Source organism: Lepisosteus oculatus, chromosome 8, assembly GCF_040954835.1.
Source record: "Lepisosteus oculatus isolate fLepOcu1 chromosome 8, fLepOcu1.hap2, whole genome shotgun sequence".
Classification (NCBI taxonomy): Eukaryota; Metazoa; Chordata; class Actinopteri; order Semionotiformes; family Lepisosteidae; genus Lepisosteus; species Lepisosteus oculatus.
Window position 1 is genome coordinate 37,000,494 of NC_090703.1, and position 18,324 is coordinate 37,018,817.

The following is an 18,324-nucleotide window of genomic DNA, read 5'->3' on the forward strand; positions in this document are numbered from 1 at the left end:
AGACTAGCAGACTTGACTTGTTTTGGCCAGGAACAAAAGCTATTATGTAAAAAATATGTTTTATGTATTCAAAATCCCAAACTGCATGCAGTAGATCAAGTCAATTTAAGATAAACAGTATAAAATACAAGGATCCTGGGCCATAATTGGAAATTAAGTTCAGGAGTGCTAAAGAAGGAAAAGGAAAATATAGACGTAAGTCTTTTCTTTCTCTTGCACAGTCCCTCCTGTGGGTACTATATTATATACAGAAGAGAATTGCTTTTAAAAGAGTTTGTAAAATGCCAAAATATTATTTAAGTATAAGTGGGATTTTTTTTCTCTGAGTGTGCATTGCCCTACAGGAGATTCAGTATTTAATACAGTAATTTTTAATTTTGATCTTGCCAGCTAATCCTAGTTGAAACTCACTGAACCTGTAACTAAATCACATGCAAAGCAACCTTTAATCTTGGTCTTTTTTTGAATCACTGTAATTGAGCAACACCTTTTTAAATTATTTTTAAGAAGCAGTGCCAAGTTGTTTGTAATCAGTACTGAGAAAAAGACAATCTTCTTGATTGTGTGATAAGGTATTCTAAAATATTAAATATTTTTTTGCAGAGGGGATTTCTTTCCCCTTTTCTCATGTCTGCTTCCACTGTGACTTATAACCAAACTATTTCCTCCAACTTGCATTTTTTCTTATTAATATGAAAACCACAAGTGTGTGATGTACAAAATGCTTAGGGGGTAGCAGCCCTTTTCTGTTTTTAGTTGTCCCATTTAAAAAAGCACATGTAGGTCCTTCATGTGCTCAGGAATGTACTTACAGCAGTGTCTGTGTTTAGCAGAACTTACAAACCCACCCATGGAACTTCAGCCTGATGGAGACCCAAGCCACACATAATGTAGTGTAATACAGTATAATGTCTCATTGAATGTTTAAGTGGTTGAATGTTTTCATAATTTCAGCAAGATGGGCTTAATAGCCTTCTTGAATTTTGTAACCTTATGTAATATATCTCAAAACTATTTCTTCTTTTGATTATATAATTCAGATCTGAATAACCCTGGAAGGATTTGCTACTGTTTTTTCTTGACACATCATTGAGACTGTTGTCCTGTAAATGATGTATTTTGAGAAGAATGCTTTTTATCAAGGGTTATACCTTTGTTAGAATAAGGGAGCTTGTGCTCTCTGCAGAGCCATATTAATATTTTACCAATGGGAAGCAAAAAGTAGGAAGCTTTTTTCAAACTGGTGTGTTGTGCACATGTTGATTTTCTTTGTGTTGTTTTAATAAGAAGAACCAGCTTTCCTAAATAACAGGCAAGAGAAAGCTCGGAGAGAAATGGACAGAGCTAAGGGAGAAAGATGGACCAAGGATTCTTTTCACCCAAGTTAAAAATTGATTATAATTATAGTAATGTAGTAATCCCTTGTTATACACCAGTTAACTTACATGGTTTTGATTGTGCAGAATTGTCTACCTTTTTGCAACCCCAAAATTCTTTCTCGGTCAGCTTCCTTTGCAACTAGACGCTATTTCCATTAATATGATTCCTCAGTGTATGATAGGATCACTTTATTAGCCGTATACAATTTCTTGCATTAGGAATTTGTTTTGTTCGCATACCCCAGCTTGCTCTCCATGAGACACACGGACAGGGAGAGAAGATTGGAGTCAGAGCGCAGGGTCAGCCATTGTACAGTGCCCCTGGAGCCCAACGGAGTAGGATTCCTCTACTGGCCGTGGAAAGCAACACATGACTCTGGACCATAAATGATCTAGACCTGTGATGAGCTTAAAAGGAAATATTAAAAGTGCTCGATAAGTTGCGTGAAGGACTAAGTAATAGGGCTGTTGGTTGGTTGGTTTTGTGGTGTAAATGAATGTACAATAAAGAAAAGTGAGTAAACTACAGTATCAGCCATATACAAGCCATGCGACCCAATCTAATTTGGCATCAACAATAAAGGTAAGAATTATGCCATCTATTTATTATAGATGAAAAAAAGTTGGATGGATTTTAATAGGTTTAAATATGACTTCAGTTCCCCTAACCCTATCTTTCCCATAAGGTCTTACCAACCTCAAATTTACCTACTGCAGGAATTATCAAGAACGTAACTGTCGCAGTTGGAGAGGGTATACAGTTATATACTGTATAGTGTCTCACAGCAGTTGCATGACTTGATCCTTTATTAAAATGTTCTACGAGTAAAAAAAAACTTTTATTTTGCAGATGTTGTCGATTAATAAAAGGCTTAGAAACAAGAATGCAGGATGATTAATGGAAACTGAAATTCAGTTACTGTAAATTCTAATTTGAAAATAGTGTTATTTGCTGAAAAGTTAAACCCACATTTCTATGCTTTCTTGAGAAATAATTGATCCTCTATTGTGCAACCATAAAACATACATATTCAGCTACTGAACAACATTTGCTATACATTAGCACGGTTGAACAATGTGGTTTTACACGTACAGTGTATGACAGTCAATAGGAGAAGGTTTAAACCATATTTTTCTATCAAATATTGAAGGCTAATTCATGCTCAGTACAACTCCAGCATGATGTTATTAAATCATTTTACCATTTCAAAGTTTTCTGCTCATATTTTTTGGTGCAGGAATTCCCCTGTTTTAGTGTGTGTTCTGCAAAGTTATGTAGCTTTGGGCAATATTTTGTTTTTACGTGATTAGCACAGACATGCATATTCCAAATAAAGGAATACTTTTTATTAGCTCTTTACCTGTTCTTATTTTTTTATTTAAGGGGGGATACCACATAGCTAGATTTAATTTTAAAATGGCATTCCATTACAGTTTCAACTCATTTTTATGACCCCATCTGCTATAGGATCTCTATAATTGTCCCTCATTTTCAGGAGATTACAAAACTCAAATTATTTTCACTTTAATTATTCTTGAAATCTTATTAATCACCATAGTTCAACTGATGTATCATTCAGATTTAGTGGTAAATTACACAGGACTTTGATTGTAGCCTACCACAGCAATCCAGAAAAGTAAATAAATTGTTGAAAGAGGCTTGTTTTGTGATGGGCAGTGTAAGAGGACAATTATGGTAGCAAGGACCCCGTTTTGTAACATATCCAAATTTTATCCAAATTTTCAATATTGTAAGAATGTTAGAACTTAAGAACATGAAAAGAATTGCAAATAAGGAGGATTCTTTAGCCCATATTATTTTTTAGTTGCTTTTAGACTGTTGATATAAGGAACTTATTGAGCTTTTTGTGAAAGACGAGATCCTTTTTTGTACCTGCTGTTCTCAATTTTAAATGCAGTTTATCCTCTGGTTCATGGCTTCTTGTTTGACATTGGCATGGCCTTTGAAGATTTTGACTTCTTGAATCCAGTAGTGTTATGGTTTATACACTGATTGTATATGCACATTTTGTAACAGAAGACCATGTGGATAAAGATATGTTATGGATGTAATCTGTGTATTCTGCTTATCAAAGGTGTACATTGTAAGCTTTAAGGAAACCCAGAAGTTCATTAGAGCCTTGAATTTCCCAAAATTAATTAAAGTTTTAATGTAATTCAAAATGACTACACACTTTAAGAAAATACTCAACAATGTGCTTAGCTCAAATATACCTACAGATTGCTTTCCTGTAAAGTACAATCGAGTAACTGTGTCTCTGTGTAACTGTGTGTCTCATTGACTTTTCTACAGTACAGGGAAACAGAATTACATCTTAACGTATAAATGTCACATTATCCTGGGTATACAGTGCCTTGCAAAACTATTCAGACCCTTGCACAGTTTTTGTGTTTTATTGCTTAAAAATTTCCTGTCAAGACACTTACTGTCAAGTAATTATTTGTTATACAGTATATACAACCTGCTCTACACGTTCAAATCACAACACAGAAGCAAGTGCATAATGTGAACGCAAACTAGAACATTCATAATTTAATTGAGTAAGTATTTAAACCCTTTGCTGTTGCAACCCAAAATTTAGGTGCACAAATCTTCCTAATCAAGCTACACTATTAGTTGAGCAACCTCTGTGTGTCTGCAGTGATATTGCTTCTCGAGATTTTTAGAATACTCTGAAACTTCTTTTTTGAGATTGCTTAATCAGTAATTGAATTTAATACAAAGACACAACTGTTACTTAGACCTTTCCCAAGTCAGGCACAATGTCGTTGAAAGCACAGATCACAAGAAGGGTCCAAAAAGATTATGAAGTCTTTGAGTGTTCTGGTGAGCACAGTCTGCTTAACCATCAAGAAATGGAAGGTGCATTGTAGCACCCTAAGACTAACTAGACCAGGGTGTCCCTCCAAACTGAGTAGCCAGACGAGGAGGAAACTGGCCAAGGATTCAACACTATACCTATAGGCAAGCATGGTGGTGGCAACACTGAGCTATGGGGATGCTTCCCTTTCGCAGATACTGGAAAGTAAGGATTGAAAGAAAAATAGTGTGGCAACATACTAGTGGAAATCCTGTTTCTGTCTGCAAACAGAGTTAAAAATTGGGAACAAATTCACCTTTCAGCAGGACAGTTACCTGGGGTGATTTAAGAATAGGAAAGTGAATGTCCTTGAGTTGACCAGTCAAAACTCTGACTTGAATTCTATTGTGAATCTGTGAACTCGAAAACTTCTGTCCGTAAGTGATTCCCAAGCAACTTGAGAGAGCTGGAGCAAATCTGCCAAGAACAATGGGCAAAATTGCACCAAGCCAGTGTACAAGGTTGGCAGAGACTAAAAAACTCTTGCGGCTGTAATTGAGTTTACGAATGTGAATGCTTGCACAATCAATGAATTTTTTTCTCTTTAGTTTGTGCTGACATTTGCTGTAACTTATCCTTCGAATTCTTCAGTTTGAGCATTCAAGTTTTGCATAAATAAGATTTAAAAACCCATCAGTTTTGTAATTTCACAAAATAGAACACCATAGTAAGGGTAACAATTTTGCACTGCATTATATTGGTATTTACCACTGTTTCACCTTTTGTAGTTATTTTAGTTGTGCCACTTCATTGAATAGCATTACATAATCCATTCTGTGCCTTTCTAGTATACGTGGCCTGACTTTGTAGATTTCCAAACTGTAGTCATTTGTAAGATTCCCCAAAATGTCTTTCATCATTATGTGTTGATATTGTCTTCTTTTTATTGTTCTTTTTTAATTTATATTTTATAGTAGTGCTTGTTCACTCAAAAGAGTTAAGAAATTGTTTTTTTTTTCAGTACAGATAAACATGCTTTCTGCCAATTGATCTTTCATGTATTATGAGACTTAAGTAGATCTGACTGCCTGATAGCGCACAGGCTAATTCGAAAATCATTTATTTCTAGCATCGGAAAAGGGACCTTCATTATAACACTCATTTCTCTTGAAGATTTAACGTGACCACCCACCAGTCCCTTCCGTGTCATCCAACAGGAAAATTCTTTGCTTTTCTCAGTCCAAAAGGGATTTTTTTTCCTCTCACAAGATCAAGCAAATTTAGTTGACCGCTGCACATTCAGCGATTGGAACCTGCATTCAGAGACGTTCATCTTTATTAGTTGTTCTAAAAAAAGAACAAGAAAAAGAATTGAGTTGTGTGGGGCAGTTATAAAGAATTGGGTTTTTTAGTGAAGTCAAGTTTGTGTAGCCTCATAAGCACTCACTTTGTATTACAGTTATTAGTCATGGCCTAGTTCTGCACTAGACTGACTGGACCACCTACAGAGCTTTGGCAGATAGATTAATTAGAAATGTACATATCTCACTGTGACTGCAATGCTGTCACTTGACCTTAAGACCTTATATTACATTTACAGCTTAGTATCAGACACCCTTCAAAAGAGCTCAGATGGGCTCAAGTTCAGGCTCAAGCTGTTAGTTTTGAAAAAGGCCTTGTGAAAGAATTTGACCATTTGTTTGAAATATGTTTTCAAGGAAGCATAAACAACAGTTTAATCATCTTTGTTGCTAATACCATTTTCTTGGAAAAATTCAATGTTTTAAATTTATTTTAGCACGTTTCTTTTTTGGCGTGAATGATTACCCAAGGACAGTATATAGTTTTCAGCAATTACAAGGTGGATAGTACTTCTGATTGCATGTTTTTATTTTTCTGCTGTGTAATATAATCTTTGCAAATTCAAAGATAAACATTGTGGAATATACCCATGAAATTATTTCCGCTGCAGTGAAATAATTCAGAAAGGATGGGTGTGGTGTGATAAATGATTTCGAAATTCTTCTTTAATTCTATTTCTTTGTCATTCATTTACATTGGTACTGGTCAGAGTATTTTTGTTTTACACATGGCAAATGCAGTAGGAAAATATGATCCATCCTGGTAATATACCTTGAGCATTTTTTAGAAACTTAAATAAGTTTGATTTTTTTGTAGTTCTCAAATCATTGTTACTCTTCAATTAGAAATAATTTTAGAGATGAACATTCTTCATGTTCATTTTTATCAATAAAGAGATTTGGCTTAAGATGATACTGTTTCTTAAATTTAGAGTCTTATTTAATGCCAAAGTAAAACTTAAGACAAAGGAAAGCAAACAGACTTTGTTGAATGTAATTTAAGCCACGTTTGGGTGACCATGCTGGCTGAGAATATAATATTCAGGTATTGTTTTCAATAACAGTGTTGTCATGGAAACCAAAGTCATATGAAAATTTAAGAACCTCTTCAAAACCTGCACGCTTCAAACTGTATAGTGCCAGGAGCTTTTATACAACATTTTCAGGAGCAATCCATCTGCTTTATAACTGCATTTTGTAAACAGATCATAGTAAGAAGAAATAACTTCTTGTTGAGTTCTGTTTTTTGTTTTTTCTTTGTTCAGTATTAAAGTTTCAAAACAGTTTTTTTTTTCATTTTGGATGGTGCTCAATAAATAAACGTCTTCAAACAAAAGTTTTCAACATGTAATACAATACAGTAAATGACCAGATGTATTTTTTAGTCTGCTAGTACAATGAAACTTACTTGTGTGAAGCGGTCCACAGGGTTATTTTACTCTGTGTGTAGGACCCAGCATGCACTGCTGTTCCTTGAATGTAATATTGTTAAGCATAGAAGCAGGAATTCGGGCCTAAACTATTATCAGACTACTACAAATACAAACAATTGTTACCGAGTCACCCAGTCTGTCTACTGTACAGACTTACATGTTTGAACCAGTCTAACCATAGCTTCTGTTTCATTGACTGTAAAGCATTAACCACAAAATAATTCATAAAACTAAAAGAATCATAGACATGAATTCTGCTGATTTTGTTTGTGCTAATAACCTTTGAACTTCAGGTTAAATGTCTACAGGTGAAAGTCAGGGAAAATAAGTTGAAGGATTGTTCCTGAAGGATTTTGAAACCTGATCACTGGGATTTGTAGCTGGAGACTGATAAGTCTGCACATAAGTCTCCCAAAAAGATAATTGTGCACAGTTGAAGTTGAAATATTTGAATAATGCAAGCCTAAATTTTACTGTTTTAGATGAAAAATACAGTATCCATGTTTTCACCTGTATACAATGTATGTAAACAAAACATGTATAGATCATTAAAAATTCTCAGAGTGGTAAACCTACGTGTCTACAGATATTCAACAAAAGCTTCACGGACAGACCCATTTCCTGGTCATTTAATATAATTACTTTATTACGTAGTGATTACACTGTTCAGCTGTCTTTTTGTGGTTTGTCTCTATCTTTTCATATTTTAGATTTTATCAGTTGAACAAACTGAAATGAATGGTTATCCAATCCACACAGGACATTAATTAAAAAGCAAAGTTGCTTCTACATGCACATCAGGTGGTTAACAACTTAGTAAATGTCAGATAAGTTTAATGCTAAATGATGCATACCATGCTGAATTATGTCAACGGCTTACTTTTTGTGCTTAAAAACTTGTAACACTTGTAAACATCAAGCCCATCATTAGAACTTTACAAAATGATTATTAAATTGCTATGGTTATAAGGTAACGTTGGTTGGAATCTGTACTCATGCCTTTGGAAAATGTACCTAGGATACTCTTCGCATGTGCTGAACCTTAATATACTACTGAATAGTAGTCATCTTCCTTGGATTTCTCTACCTTTACTAGCTTTCAACAAATTCATAAAGAGAAGATAGATATTTGATAATAGTTTAATCTAATTAATAATTTAGCAGTTAAAGTTTATATGTATTTATTTAAAATTAATATACTCCCTTATATTGATTTATTTTCATGGTACGGATTTCACGTCCATTGAAGTGTTTTAGTTTTATCTTTTAGTTTTTTGGGGGTTTGTTTTCAGGAGCTTAACCTTACAGCTCCCAAACATTTGTTAGTGTGGCTGTGCCCAATTTTGATATACATATATTTTTAGATATAAAAACAGCCTTTTACTAATTATTTCCTGAGAGTTATAAATAAAATATATAGTTCCAAAATTAGGAATATAATTTCAAAATTATAGAATAACCAGCTGTGTGGTAGTTATTGTTGGAATGTACAGTAATCTGGGGCAAAATATTTCCTATCATATCTAGATATAAGTTAGTTCATTTTAAAATTACATAGAATGTTTCAAAATACCAACACTTTCACAGATTTACTCAAGCTGTAAATGGAACCTATTTACATACAATATATTAAAATATTCCAGATTTTGGAAGTCCTTTAAAGGGGCATTTTTAGCTCTGTAAAGGAAACTAGTGTAACTATACCATTGAACCTCAGACTCCTGTTGCTCAATGATGACTTCCAGATTTCAGTCAATTTTCAGGTATAATTAACCATCCAGGTGGATGCTGCACATTGGTGGTGGTGGAGGGGAGTCCCCATTACCTGTAAAGCACTTTGAGTGGAGTGTCCAGAAAAAGCGCTACAGTATATAAGTATAAGCAATTAATTAATTCCTCATACTGGCAGGCTTTCTGAGGAGCTGTATGGGGACCAAGATCTCTTTTCTCCCCTTACTTGTTTTTAACTCTTTTCTTCAGTTTTTTTCATCTTTCATTTAATTTGGTCAGTTTTTGTATTTTACGTAACTTTCAATAACCGTTTTTAAAGTAAACTTAAAACAGGCCAAATTGCACCTTAGAAGTAAATTTGCACAATATATTATAATAAATGCTTTAATACAGGTGTTAAAGTTATTATGTTGGCATTGCTTGACTCTTGATTTTTCTCTTACAATACTGCAGTACATTGCTACTTCAAATTTCTGTTAATATGGAGCAATGTTTTTAATGAAGTATTAGGTTTATTCACACTCGGGTAATTCAAGGGAAAGTCAGTCAACTGAATTATAAGGTCACTGCTATTGAATCTGTCATGTTTATGTGTCATACAGTCGTGATATGGCAGGTTCCTGACTTATGTTTGGTTCAAAATTTAGTCTAATGGGGCAGCAAGAACCTTTCAGGATTTTGCTGCCATGAAGATGTCAGACTAGGGTGACAATTGTAAGCTTTCTCTTTTTCTTAAAAAACAACAGGGACTTCTATTTTTAGAAAGCAAAGAGAGCTTTTGTTACGTAGTGATAATCTAATGCAGTGGTTCTCAAACTGTGATACGCGTACCGGCAGTGGTACACGGAGTGCCGCCAGGTGCTAGAGCAATGACAAGCCAACAGCGGTGTAGTTGCACGAATTAGAGAGATTGCTCCAGAAATTAATGGACGCATTGCAACATCCACTGCGAGACCTTTACCGTCAAGAAAATGCCTGATGATTTAAAATCTGTTAGACTCTGTTGTGAATTGTATCATGGCTCGAAAAATTAATTCACATCTGCTTTGCTCGACTAAACAGGCTCACCCCTCTCACTGAAATGGTGCTTTTTTATTAGTTGTTGTTACTGTTTTTTTTCTGTAAAACACTTTGAGAAGCCACCTTTAAAGGCGCTATATGAAATAAAGATTATTATTATAATATTTATTATATGTATGTGTGAGTGTGTGTGCACGCGCGCTCATGTTGGTCATAGAGAATTTCTGGGGTTCCTATGAGATGGTGACTTGCAGATGGTTGGATTAGGGGTTGTACTTGGTCCAAAAAGTTTGAGAACCACTGATCTAATGCAAGGCTTCTTTTATTCTTTTAATGAATAAGGGGTCGTACCTACAGTCTGTGAACTAGCCTCTGTATGGTACGCAGGCCTTATAGTCTAGAGAATGCTGGATGGAATAGACCCTTGCAAACAGGATTTCCCAAAACAACCATGTCGTAGATTGGGAGTTATCAGTGTTATTGGAGTTCAGTCTGCCTGTGTTTTCTGAGCTGACTGTGTACCTGTGAGCTTACTGTGCTTTCAAAAGTACCTAGATTAATCCTCCATTTCTATGAACAGGTGTAATTTGTTGGTACTATAAAGTTCACAATATGCAGAGCATATTTAATACAGCACTTTGACGGTGTACATGCTTATTTAACATTCCTGTGCTGATATTAGAACTGTCTAAAGTGAGAGAGAAAAAATACAACTTGTCACGCAAACAGAAAAGTTTAAAACGTGAGGATGTAATAGGATGCTATAGAAGGTTTAAGGACAAATTTAGATTTAGAAAGGAAGGTAAAACAAATGAGATGGGGGAAAAAGATTAACAAATTTAATCATTTTTATGGCCTTATGAAAACATTTATTTCTTACAAGCAAGTTAAATATGAGAAAGCAGGTAGACAAATTATTTTGCTTCTTAAGTGTTCTTTAGCTTAATAAACTGTACTGCTTTCCAAATGCTGTCTACTGGAGGAGATTTGTGAGAATTTGAGAGCACATACAAAGAATATTGTCAATCAAAAACATGTTTTGTTTCTTTCCAGGATCCGTTCCTCGCAGAACTGCTCCATAGCTTCAAGGAGCAGATTGTCGGCTACCATGAACATGACTCCCTGCTGGACCACAAAGAGGAGGAGGCCCTGAGTGAGGAGGACCGTAAGGCCGCCTGGGCAGAGTACGAAGCTGAAAAGAAGGTCAGTGCAATACACTTTGCAGAAACCCCTCTGATCACCTCCACACCCCTTGCATTTATTCTGCAGTGTGGAAAAGTATTGTATTTTCCATCCGTGACAGGTTGGACTAATATGTGATGGTGCCTGGCCATAGTTTTACAAAAAATTGACACTAAAAACCTTTTATTTAAAAATAAAGTTCTTCAATTTCGTCTCTCAAACAGCAGCCTTCTAGAGTCTAGTCAGGCTGTCTCAGTTGGCAACCAGTTTATATAGAAAAGACCGCACTTGCCACCTGTCACAGCCGCTGTGGCCTCTCATTAGAGAGTCCAGCATTAGCCAACAGCCTCCGGCAGTATCATTCAGAGTTTTCATTGGTTCAGAAAACTAGATCCAGGCACACTTAGTCTAATGGTATAGTCAGAAAATGTTGCCCCTAAGTTGAGGGTTAAGTGGCCAACATGTTTTGTATAATAGCAGTTTGTGGTGTAGAAAACATGAAAAAGAAAACCATACTGGTCAGGCAGCCTACTTGGATAAATCTGTTATCATATAGTAATTGAATTGTCACTGGAATGGTACCCATCAAGTTTGAAGCAAACAGTTTTTGCTCAGGAGTAGTTCGCAGTATGGGTTGTGCAATGGCAACAAATTTTAAGTCACACAGCCTCCCTATTTTATGCAAGAACCTTGTTTTATTTTAATGAAATTTAATGAAATTCCAGTTTTGATCAAATGATGCCTACCAAGTTACATGGCCAATCACTCCACGTTGTAAGGCAGTGGTACAGTGATGTCCAAGTCAGAGGCAGTGCTAGTTATGAGAGCAGAATGGCTGTCATATAGCCATTTGGGTTTAGGCAGATGATCTATTTAATCATATTAAGATATTAATACAAGAAGGATACCTACTCAGTTTGAGCAAGTAGTTGTTGAAGAGAACTGCAACATATCAGGACATGACTTACCAAGTGATTGATTAGCTCATGCCTGCCAAGATTTTCAGCGTAGCAGCTTGTTTCAAACTACTTTGATATGGATTGTGCCCTATTATACTTGTGCCAGATTTCATTCCTGTTGCCTTGTGGTCAACATTTGTTGACAAATACAGTATGGTGGTCAAACTATGTCACCAGTTCATCAGTTCTTAGCAAGTCCAAATCTTCCCCTAGGCCTCTACCATCATGTCCCTCAAAGCACAGCAATTTTATAGACATTTTAAAAATGTAAAACAATAACCCACTCCTCCAGCAACTTTCATAAATAAATTCACATTGTTATTCCTTTGGTTAAATTTTAAATAGCGTGTGATATTGAAATGGAAAGAATGATCACTTTTATCATATATAAAACAGAAAAACATATTTGTAACCCATACCAAACATGCACGCACAATAGCAGTGAGATAGCACACCCTTCACAAATTAGAAAAATATATCATATTTACTGCTACCAAAACATTAGAGATAATGAACTGTTTGACACTGATTTTCCGTGAATGTGGAATTATTCACAGTTGCACAAATGTAGACCTTAAGCTCATGTCCTCCAAAAATCAAAGGAGATGGCAAACTTTGGATTATTAATTTTATTTTAAACTAGGCTCCAAGTGCAGATGTTGCTGTTTAGGATCAAGCCGACATGGATGCCAGAGGCACTGCGATCAGGTTCAGTCTTGTTAGGACTCAGAACAGTAGGCACTTGCAGTTTATCCATAGGGTTGCAGGAACATGGAACAAGCTACCCAGCTACAGGCTAAATGGCCTCCTTATTTGTAACTATTTTAAAACATTTTGTCATTATCAGAAATACTGATACTGAAATGTTGATAGTCATCTATTACTTGGCATAGCATAATTAATACAGTGTGAAACAGAAAGAAAAACAAAATTGCTTGAAGAACGGCAGTGTCACATAAGAACAATGGAGTCTCAGTGATATATTATCAATTACAAAGTATACTATATACTGGATACAGTACATGGGAATAGATAGTCTTGTGGTACACAGTTAATATCATGTAATCATGCAGAAATCGTGAAGTATGCTACTGAAGTAAATTGTAAGGGTTTTAGATTGTAACGATGCCATTAATTCTGTAACCTAACACAAAGTAATACAGTAATTGTTCTAGAGCTAAATCCTGAGCTAAAAAAATAATATTAAACTAAGTTTGTGAATTTGTATAATCTCTTTGTTAAAAGGCTTCTTAAAAAGTCTGTTCTTCATGGATTGGGGTGTTAAAAGTGTGCTCATGAAACTCTTATGAAATCACTTCCCAGTGGAATATTAATAGTGATAAAATGTGATCTTTCTGTCAGCAGTATGAAAACACGCCCTGTTTTATTCGGCAGTCTGGTTAAGTTTCACTGTCACGGTGATATGTTGTGTAACCTTGTGAACCTTACTAAAATTCATGCTATTATCTTAAGATTACCGTGAGAGTGCGCTTGCAGTCCATGTCTTTCAGAACATTTCATCAGCTAGTTAATAAGAGTTTATTTTGAAAGGAAAAACTCCACTCAGCGGGACCTCTGCGGTTCTTGAGTGGCAGGGTAATCCTAGAATTCATTCTATACAGTACTTTTTTTTAATGATTATTATTCCTGCTATTCTTGTGCTTTCCTCTCGTGACATTAAGCTCAGCTTTGTCATGTCTATTATTAGTTTTATAGAGAACACAATTATATTTCAAAACCTTTGAATACTTTTCATCTCCTGCCATTTAAATTTGTTTTGACCCCATGCAAGGCACTTTTATTTGAGGTATTCAGGAATAATCCAGAGGAAAACAATTAACATGACCTTAATTCAACAGTATTTACAAAAATAAGCTTCTTTGAGATCAGACTTTGGCTGAAACAGGTGCTAATACCTTTTTTGAGACATGCATAATGAATTGCTTGTGTGTCTTTCTGTCACATTTCGTGTACTGGACTGAGCTGTCCTGTCTATTTGTGTTATTATTTCACTGCGTAATGTTTATTCATGCAAAGAGATATTTTCCAAAAATTGTTTTTCAGACAAAGTGAAAGTGAGAAATACATAACCAGAAGTTACTGGGACTGTATGAAAGTTTAAACCATTCAGTTGAGTTAGTCTGTATTCTGTACAAAGGTTCAGGGTTCTTGTATGTAGGTCACCACATAGATTCAGCTTTAAATACTTGCTGTCTTTTCAAACAGAGAAATAGGATCGTGTCTTATGCCATTAACTTGTAATTTCATTAGTCTATTCAACACTCGCTGAACTGACCTGATAGGAACGCCTTGCTTCCACATTTAACAGCAAGTAACCCGTATCTATCCAGCTTGCTCCAGTGCAAATGTTAGATCCATAGGTTTTGCACATTATTCACATGAAAAAGAAGCTTTTATTCTGTTTTCCATTTCTTCCATTCAGCTCATTTACAGTACATTTTATTGCTTTAATAACTTATTTTCTTTCTGCTGTAAAGGCTAAATCAAGTTGGAGATCTTTCCTAAAGTGATATGTAACCAAACCGAAAGCTTGATTTTTATCTCAGTCTCAGCCCCCTCAATAGTACACACATGCAGTGTCTGAGTTGCCAAGTCATTTCTGCCTTTTGGTATCATTCTTTAAAATATAACAGATTTATTTAGTGTAATGCAGTATGTCTGTTTGGTCCTTATTGCATCGAAAAACGTTTTGAATACACAATTGTTTTAAAACATTTGTTAGTGAAACAATTATGCTTCTATACAGTGTTTATGTTTCATTTGCAATTGTTATATTTTTTGATTTGCTTATATATAAAGATTTAGACGATTGTCATTATTATATATAGATAGAGAACAAGGCTTTGGAAAATGATATTTACATTCACAACAGTTAATTAACTATCCAAATTCAGTCCAGTTCAGTGGGGGATATACAGTTATAGTAATTCTACATATAGTATAACAATAAGCAAACTACTACAATGATCAGCAATTATACCAGACAGGGATGAATCCTGGGACCTGTGGGTGCAGTCTGAACAGGTTTGTCTTGAAGAGGTGTTGGAGATGTGTAGCTTGAGAACTGGCTGAGGAACAGTCAAGGAGGGAAGAGATAACTAGTATCTTGTTAGTTACCGTCCTGTGGGAGATGATAAAAGGAGAGAGGAGAGGTTTGAAGGTAAGGCCAAGGATTTAAATCTGAGGTGAGCTGAGAAAATATACTGTAGAGTGAGTCAGTAAGTTACATCAGTGTTACATCTTGCAGCTTTTAAAAAAATTAAGCTTCTTCTAACTTGTCATTTTGAATCGTTTTTGTCATGACTGCAGTTGAAAATTTTAATTGCTCGCAAATTGTTTTTGCTAGTATTGGTGTTTTATTCTGGATTTTCTGTCGTTTTCGCTCAGCGGGAAAGTGCCTCATCACTTCCAGGCAAGAAAGGGTCAAACGGCCTTTTATATTCTTTTAAACATACAACTTTCTTTTCTAGGGTCTCTCCATGCGCGTCAACGTGCCATCTGGGTTTCATTATTCACATCTTAACACGGGCGCTCCAAATGCATATTTCCCCTTCAATGTAGCTGCACTGACCTCAATGACTAACCAACAGCTGGAGGTACGTAATGAGATCCAAATGGACTCTGCATTCTTTGTGAGCTAATTGCGACATGTATTCGTGTGTAGAGAATGGCTTGTGCTGTGTATTTTACGGATTTTATATCTCAAAAAAGAATGTTGTTCCCAAAAGCAGTGACTTGTTTTGATAGGCACACTGCCGACGTTTTAAGGGACTGAAATTTTTAAATGGAAATAAATGTACCCTTTTTTCTGTGTGTCATTATAGTCTGGGTGCCTAACATTGTCTGTTTTTGTTTTAGTGCTACAGTGCATCGAATTATTGGAATAAGTGTTAAAGTATAAACCTCATGGCTTTGCTCAGCTCTGTGCTCTATACCATGTTAATGCTGTTTATTCCCGGCATATTTATTGTGCTGTGATGCCTTTTTATCTGGTTTGTCAAAAAGGACCTTATAAACCAGGGACGTGAGAAGGTTGTGGAGGCTAGCAATGCAGTCAAAGCTATCCCAAGAGAGAGCCTGGAAGATATCATAGGAATTGTGGTGAGTAGATTGAAACATAGTTTACATGTTTCCCATTGTTCATAGCAGATATTACTGTCCCACAACCTCCCATGAAGGTTTAAATTTCTAGACGGTGACAGATATGTCACTTCTTCATGTAACTCAGCTACAAACAGATATTTTGTCATCGAAATCATTAGGCCCTCTTACTTTTTCCTGTTAGTAGGCTAAGACCTCGTTAAAATACCTCCTGAAACATCTTAGGTTATTATATTCCAAACTTGATCCAAACTCAGGTGTTTTTTAAGGCAGTTGGTCACATTAATGAGCTTAATTTCTTTCTTTTTCAGGATTTTGACTATGTGTATTTTATCTTTTTGTCTACATATCCTGAACTGTTTCATTGCTGTGATCTTATTTGACGACTTAAAGTATTACTGAGAATGATATTGATAAACTGTGGATATTATTGTATCCTTATTGGTATAGATATTTTGTGCCTTGTGTTTGCTTTACCACTTAATGGAGCTGTTTTTTACTAATTGATGTAACATTATGAGGTTGTGCAGTTTCCAAAAAGGTGGTTGTCTCAGGATGACATTGAACCCCTGGCCCCACTACCTCAAATATCTTGGAGGGTTGTTCCAAGAGTTAAAATGAGGGGCATGGCATCTAGATGTCTCAACCCTTTAGGAGGTAACTTGAAGAAACTTGAAATACCTCTCCACAGTATAGCACAAATGTAGTTTCACGTTAGGTTCTCCATAGAAGTATTGGAAAAGATTAAAATTAAACAAAAAAATAAAGGCTTACAGTACAGCCAATAATATATGTTAGTAACTCTCCTTGTTATTGCTGTCAGCCATACTGTAGTGTTCTATAACATGAATTTTCAGTTGTAATACCTTTAATCAAATCAGTGGAATGGTGATTAAATGGAAGGAAAAAGAAAAAAAGTTAGTCTGTGAGTACATTCTGTACATTCTTAGTGAAGAGCTGGACAATAGGTTAGAATACGATTACTGTAGTATTGTTAATGGGTCTATAGCTGGATTACATTTAGAGTTGTCATTCTTAAAATTCCATTGTTGTGTGGAATGAAGAGTCAAACATAAGTAATCAAAAGCATTTATAATACATAAAAGTGTGACCTCCTTAAGGAAGACTGTACTCTTCAGAAAGTGGATGTATTCCAGGAGCAGTGTAATGCTCTTTTTCTATTTCACAGTGGTGCAGAAACAAGTCTTCATATGTGAACAGATTTGCTGGCTGAGTTTCATTATCCAATAGTATATATTCAATTAAAATGGAACACAAAATATCCTGTGACAGATTTAGATGCTAAGATCAGCATTGTGGATTGGAGAGTATCTTACTTAAAAATTAAAATATTATTTTAATTGGAATGTCATTGGAATAAAAGAAATACAATTCCTCAAAAATCTATATTAACATTCTGCTGTTTGGAAATGCAATGGAAAGCAGATCTAGGCAGAGACCTGAAGGTTTCTTGTTCTCCTAGGGTATAAAGGGAGGTGATACAAAAAAGACAGTGGGTGGAAACATGCATCATTTTGATTAAGGTCACAGAGCTCTCTGAAGACAAATGAGAAGGCAATGGCTCTATAAACGGGGGAATGTCTATAACAGAACACTCAAGAACCTGAATCTGCCTCTCTCCACTTCAGTATCCGTTATTTTTAATTTAAATTGAAGTCTACTGGTATAAAGGAAAGGCTGTTGGATAGAAGATGCAATTTATTTGGCCTCCACGGGCTGTGAGGCAAGAGATTCAGGTCTTCTGTAATCTGAAGTCAGCACATGGTCTCCAACAAACTAGAGTCTTCGATATTTCAAGTGTCACCAATTACTATTTTGAATTGCCATTCATTTCCTTTGTGAAATGTGACAGGAGGACTATTATGTTTTGGGGTTGTTTTGTACCCGTGAGTCCTTGAGCCTTGATAAAGATAATGGAGAATTCTAAACTCCAATATGACCTGGACATTTTGGCCAGACACCGGGTTCTCTGAAAGCTCATGCTTGGGTGAAAATGAACTCAGTAACATGACACTGATCCAAAACATGCTTCCAAACAAAACAAAGAAATGGTCAACTGCACACAAATGTTCTTGACTGGCCATCTCAATCTCTAAACTCAAAGCAGTTGCACATTTGTGGTTCAGTCTCAAGAAGGCTCTGAAGGAAACTAAAGGGTCTAAAGAGACTGAGAGCAATGCTACCTGATGACCACAAACCCCCTCATAAGTGCCAGAACATGATGTCACAGTACAGGACACGTTTTTCGTCAGTGTAATCCCTGTCAGAGGAGGATTTACAAAATAACTACATGG

General features: G+C 35.6%; 1 protein-coding gene across 1 annotated transcript in view; it reads left to right on the forward strand.

The window, feature by feature from the left end:
• Positions 1-18,324, forward strand: part of atrx (ATRX chromatin remodeler) — a 105,147-nt gene that overhangs the window by 82,511 nt on the left and 4,312 nt on the right. Inside the window, exons 31-33 of the mRNA XM_015351067.2 lie at positions 10,800-10,949; positions 15,379-15,504; positions 15,914-16,009. Coding sequence (XP_015206553.2) covers positions 10,800-10,949; positions 15,379-15,504; positions 15,914-16,009 — 372 coding nt within the window. The remainder of the gene's footprint in view (positions 1-10,799; positions 10,950-15,378; positions 15,505-15,913; positions 16,010-18,324) is intronic.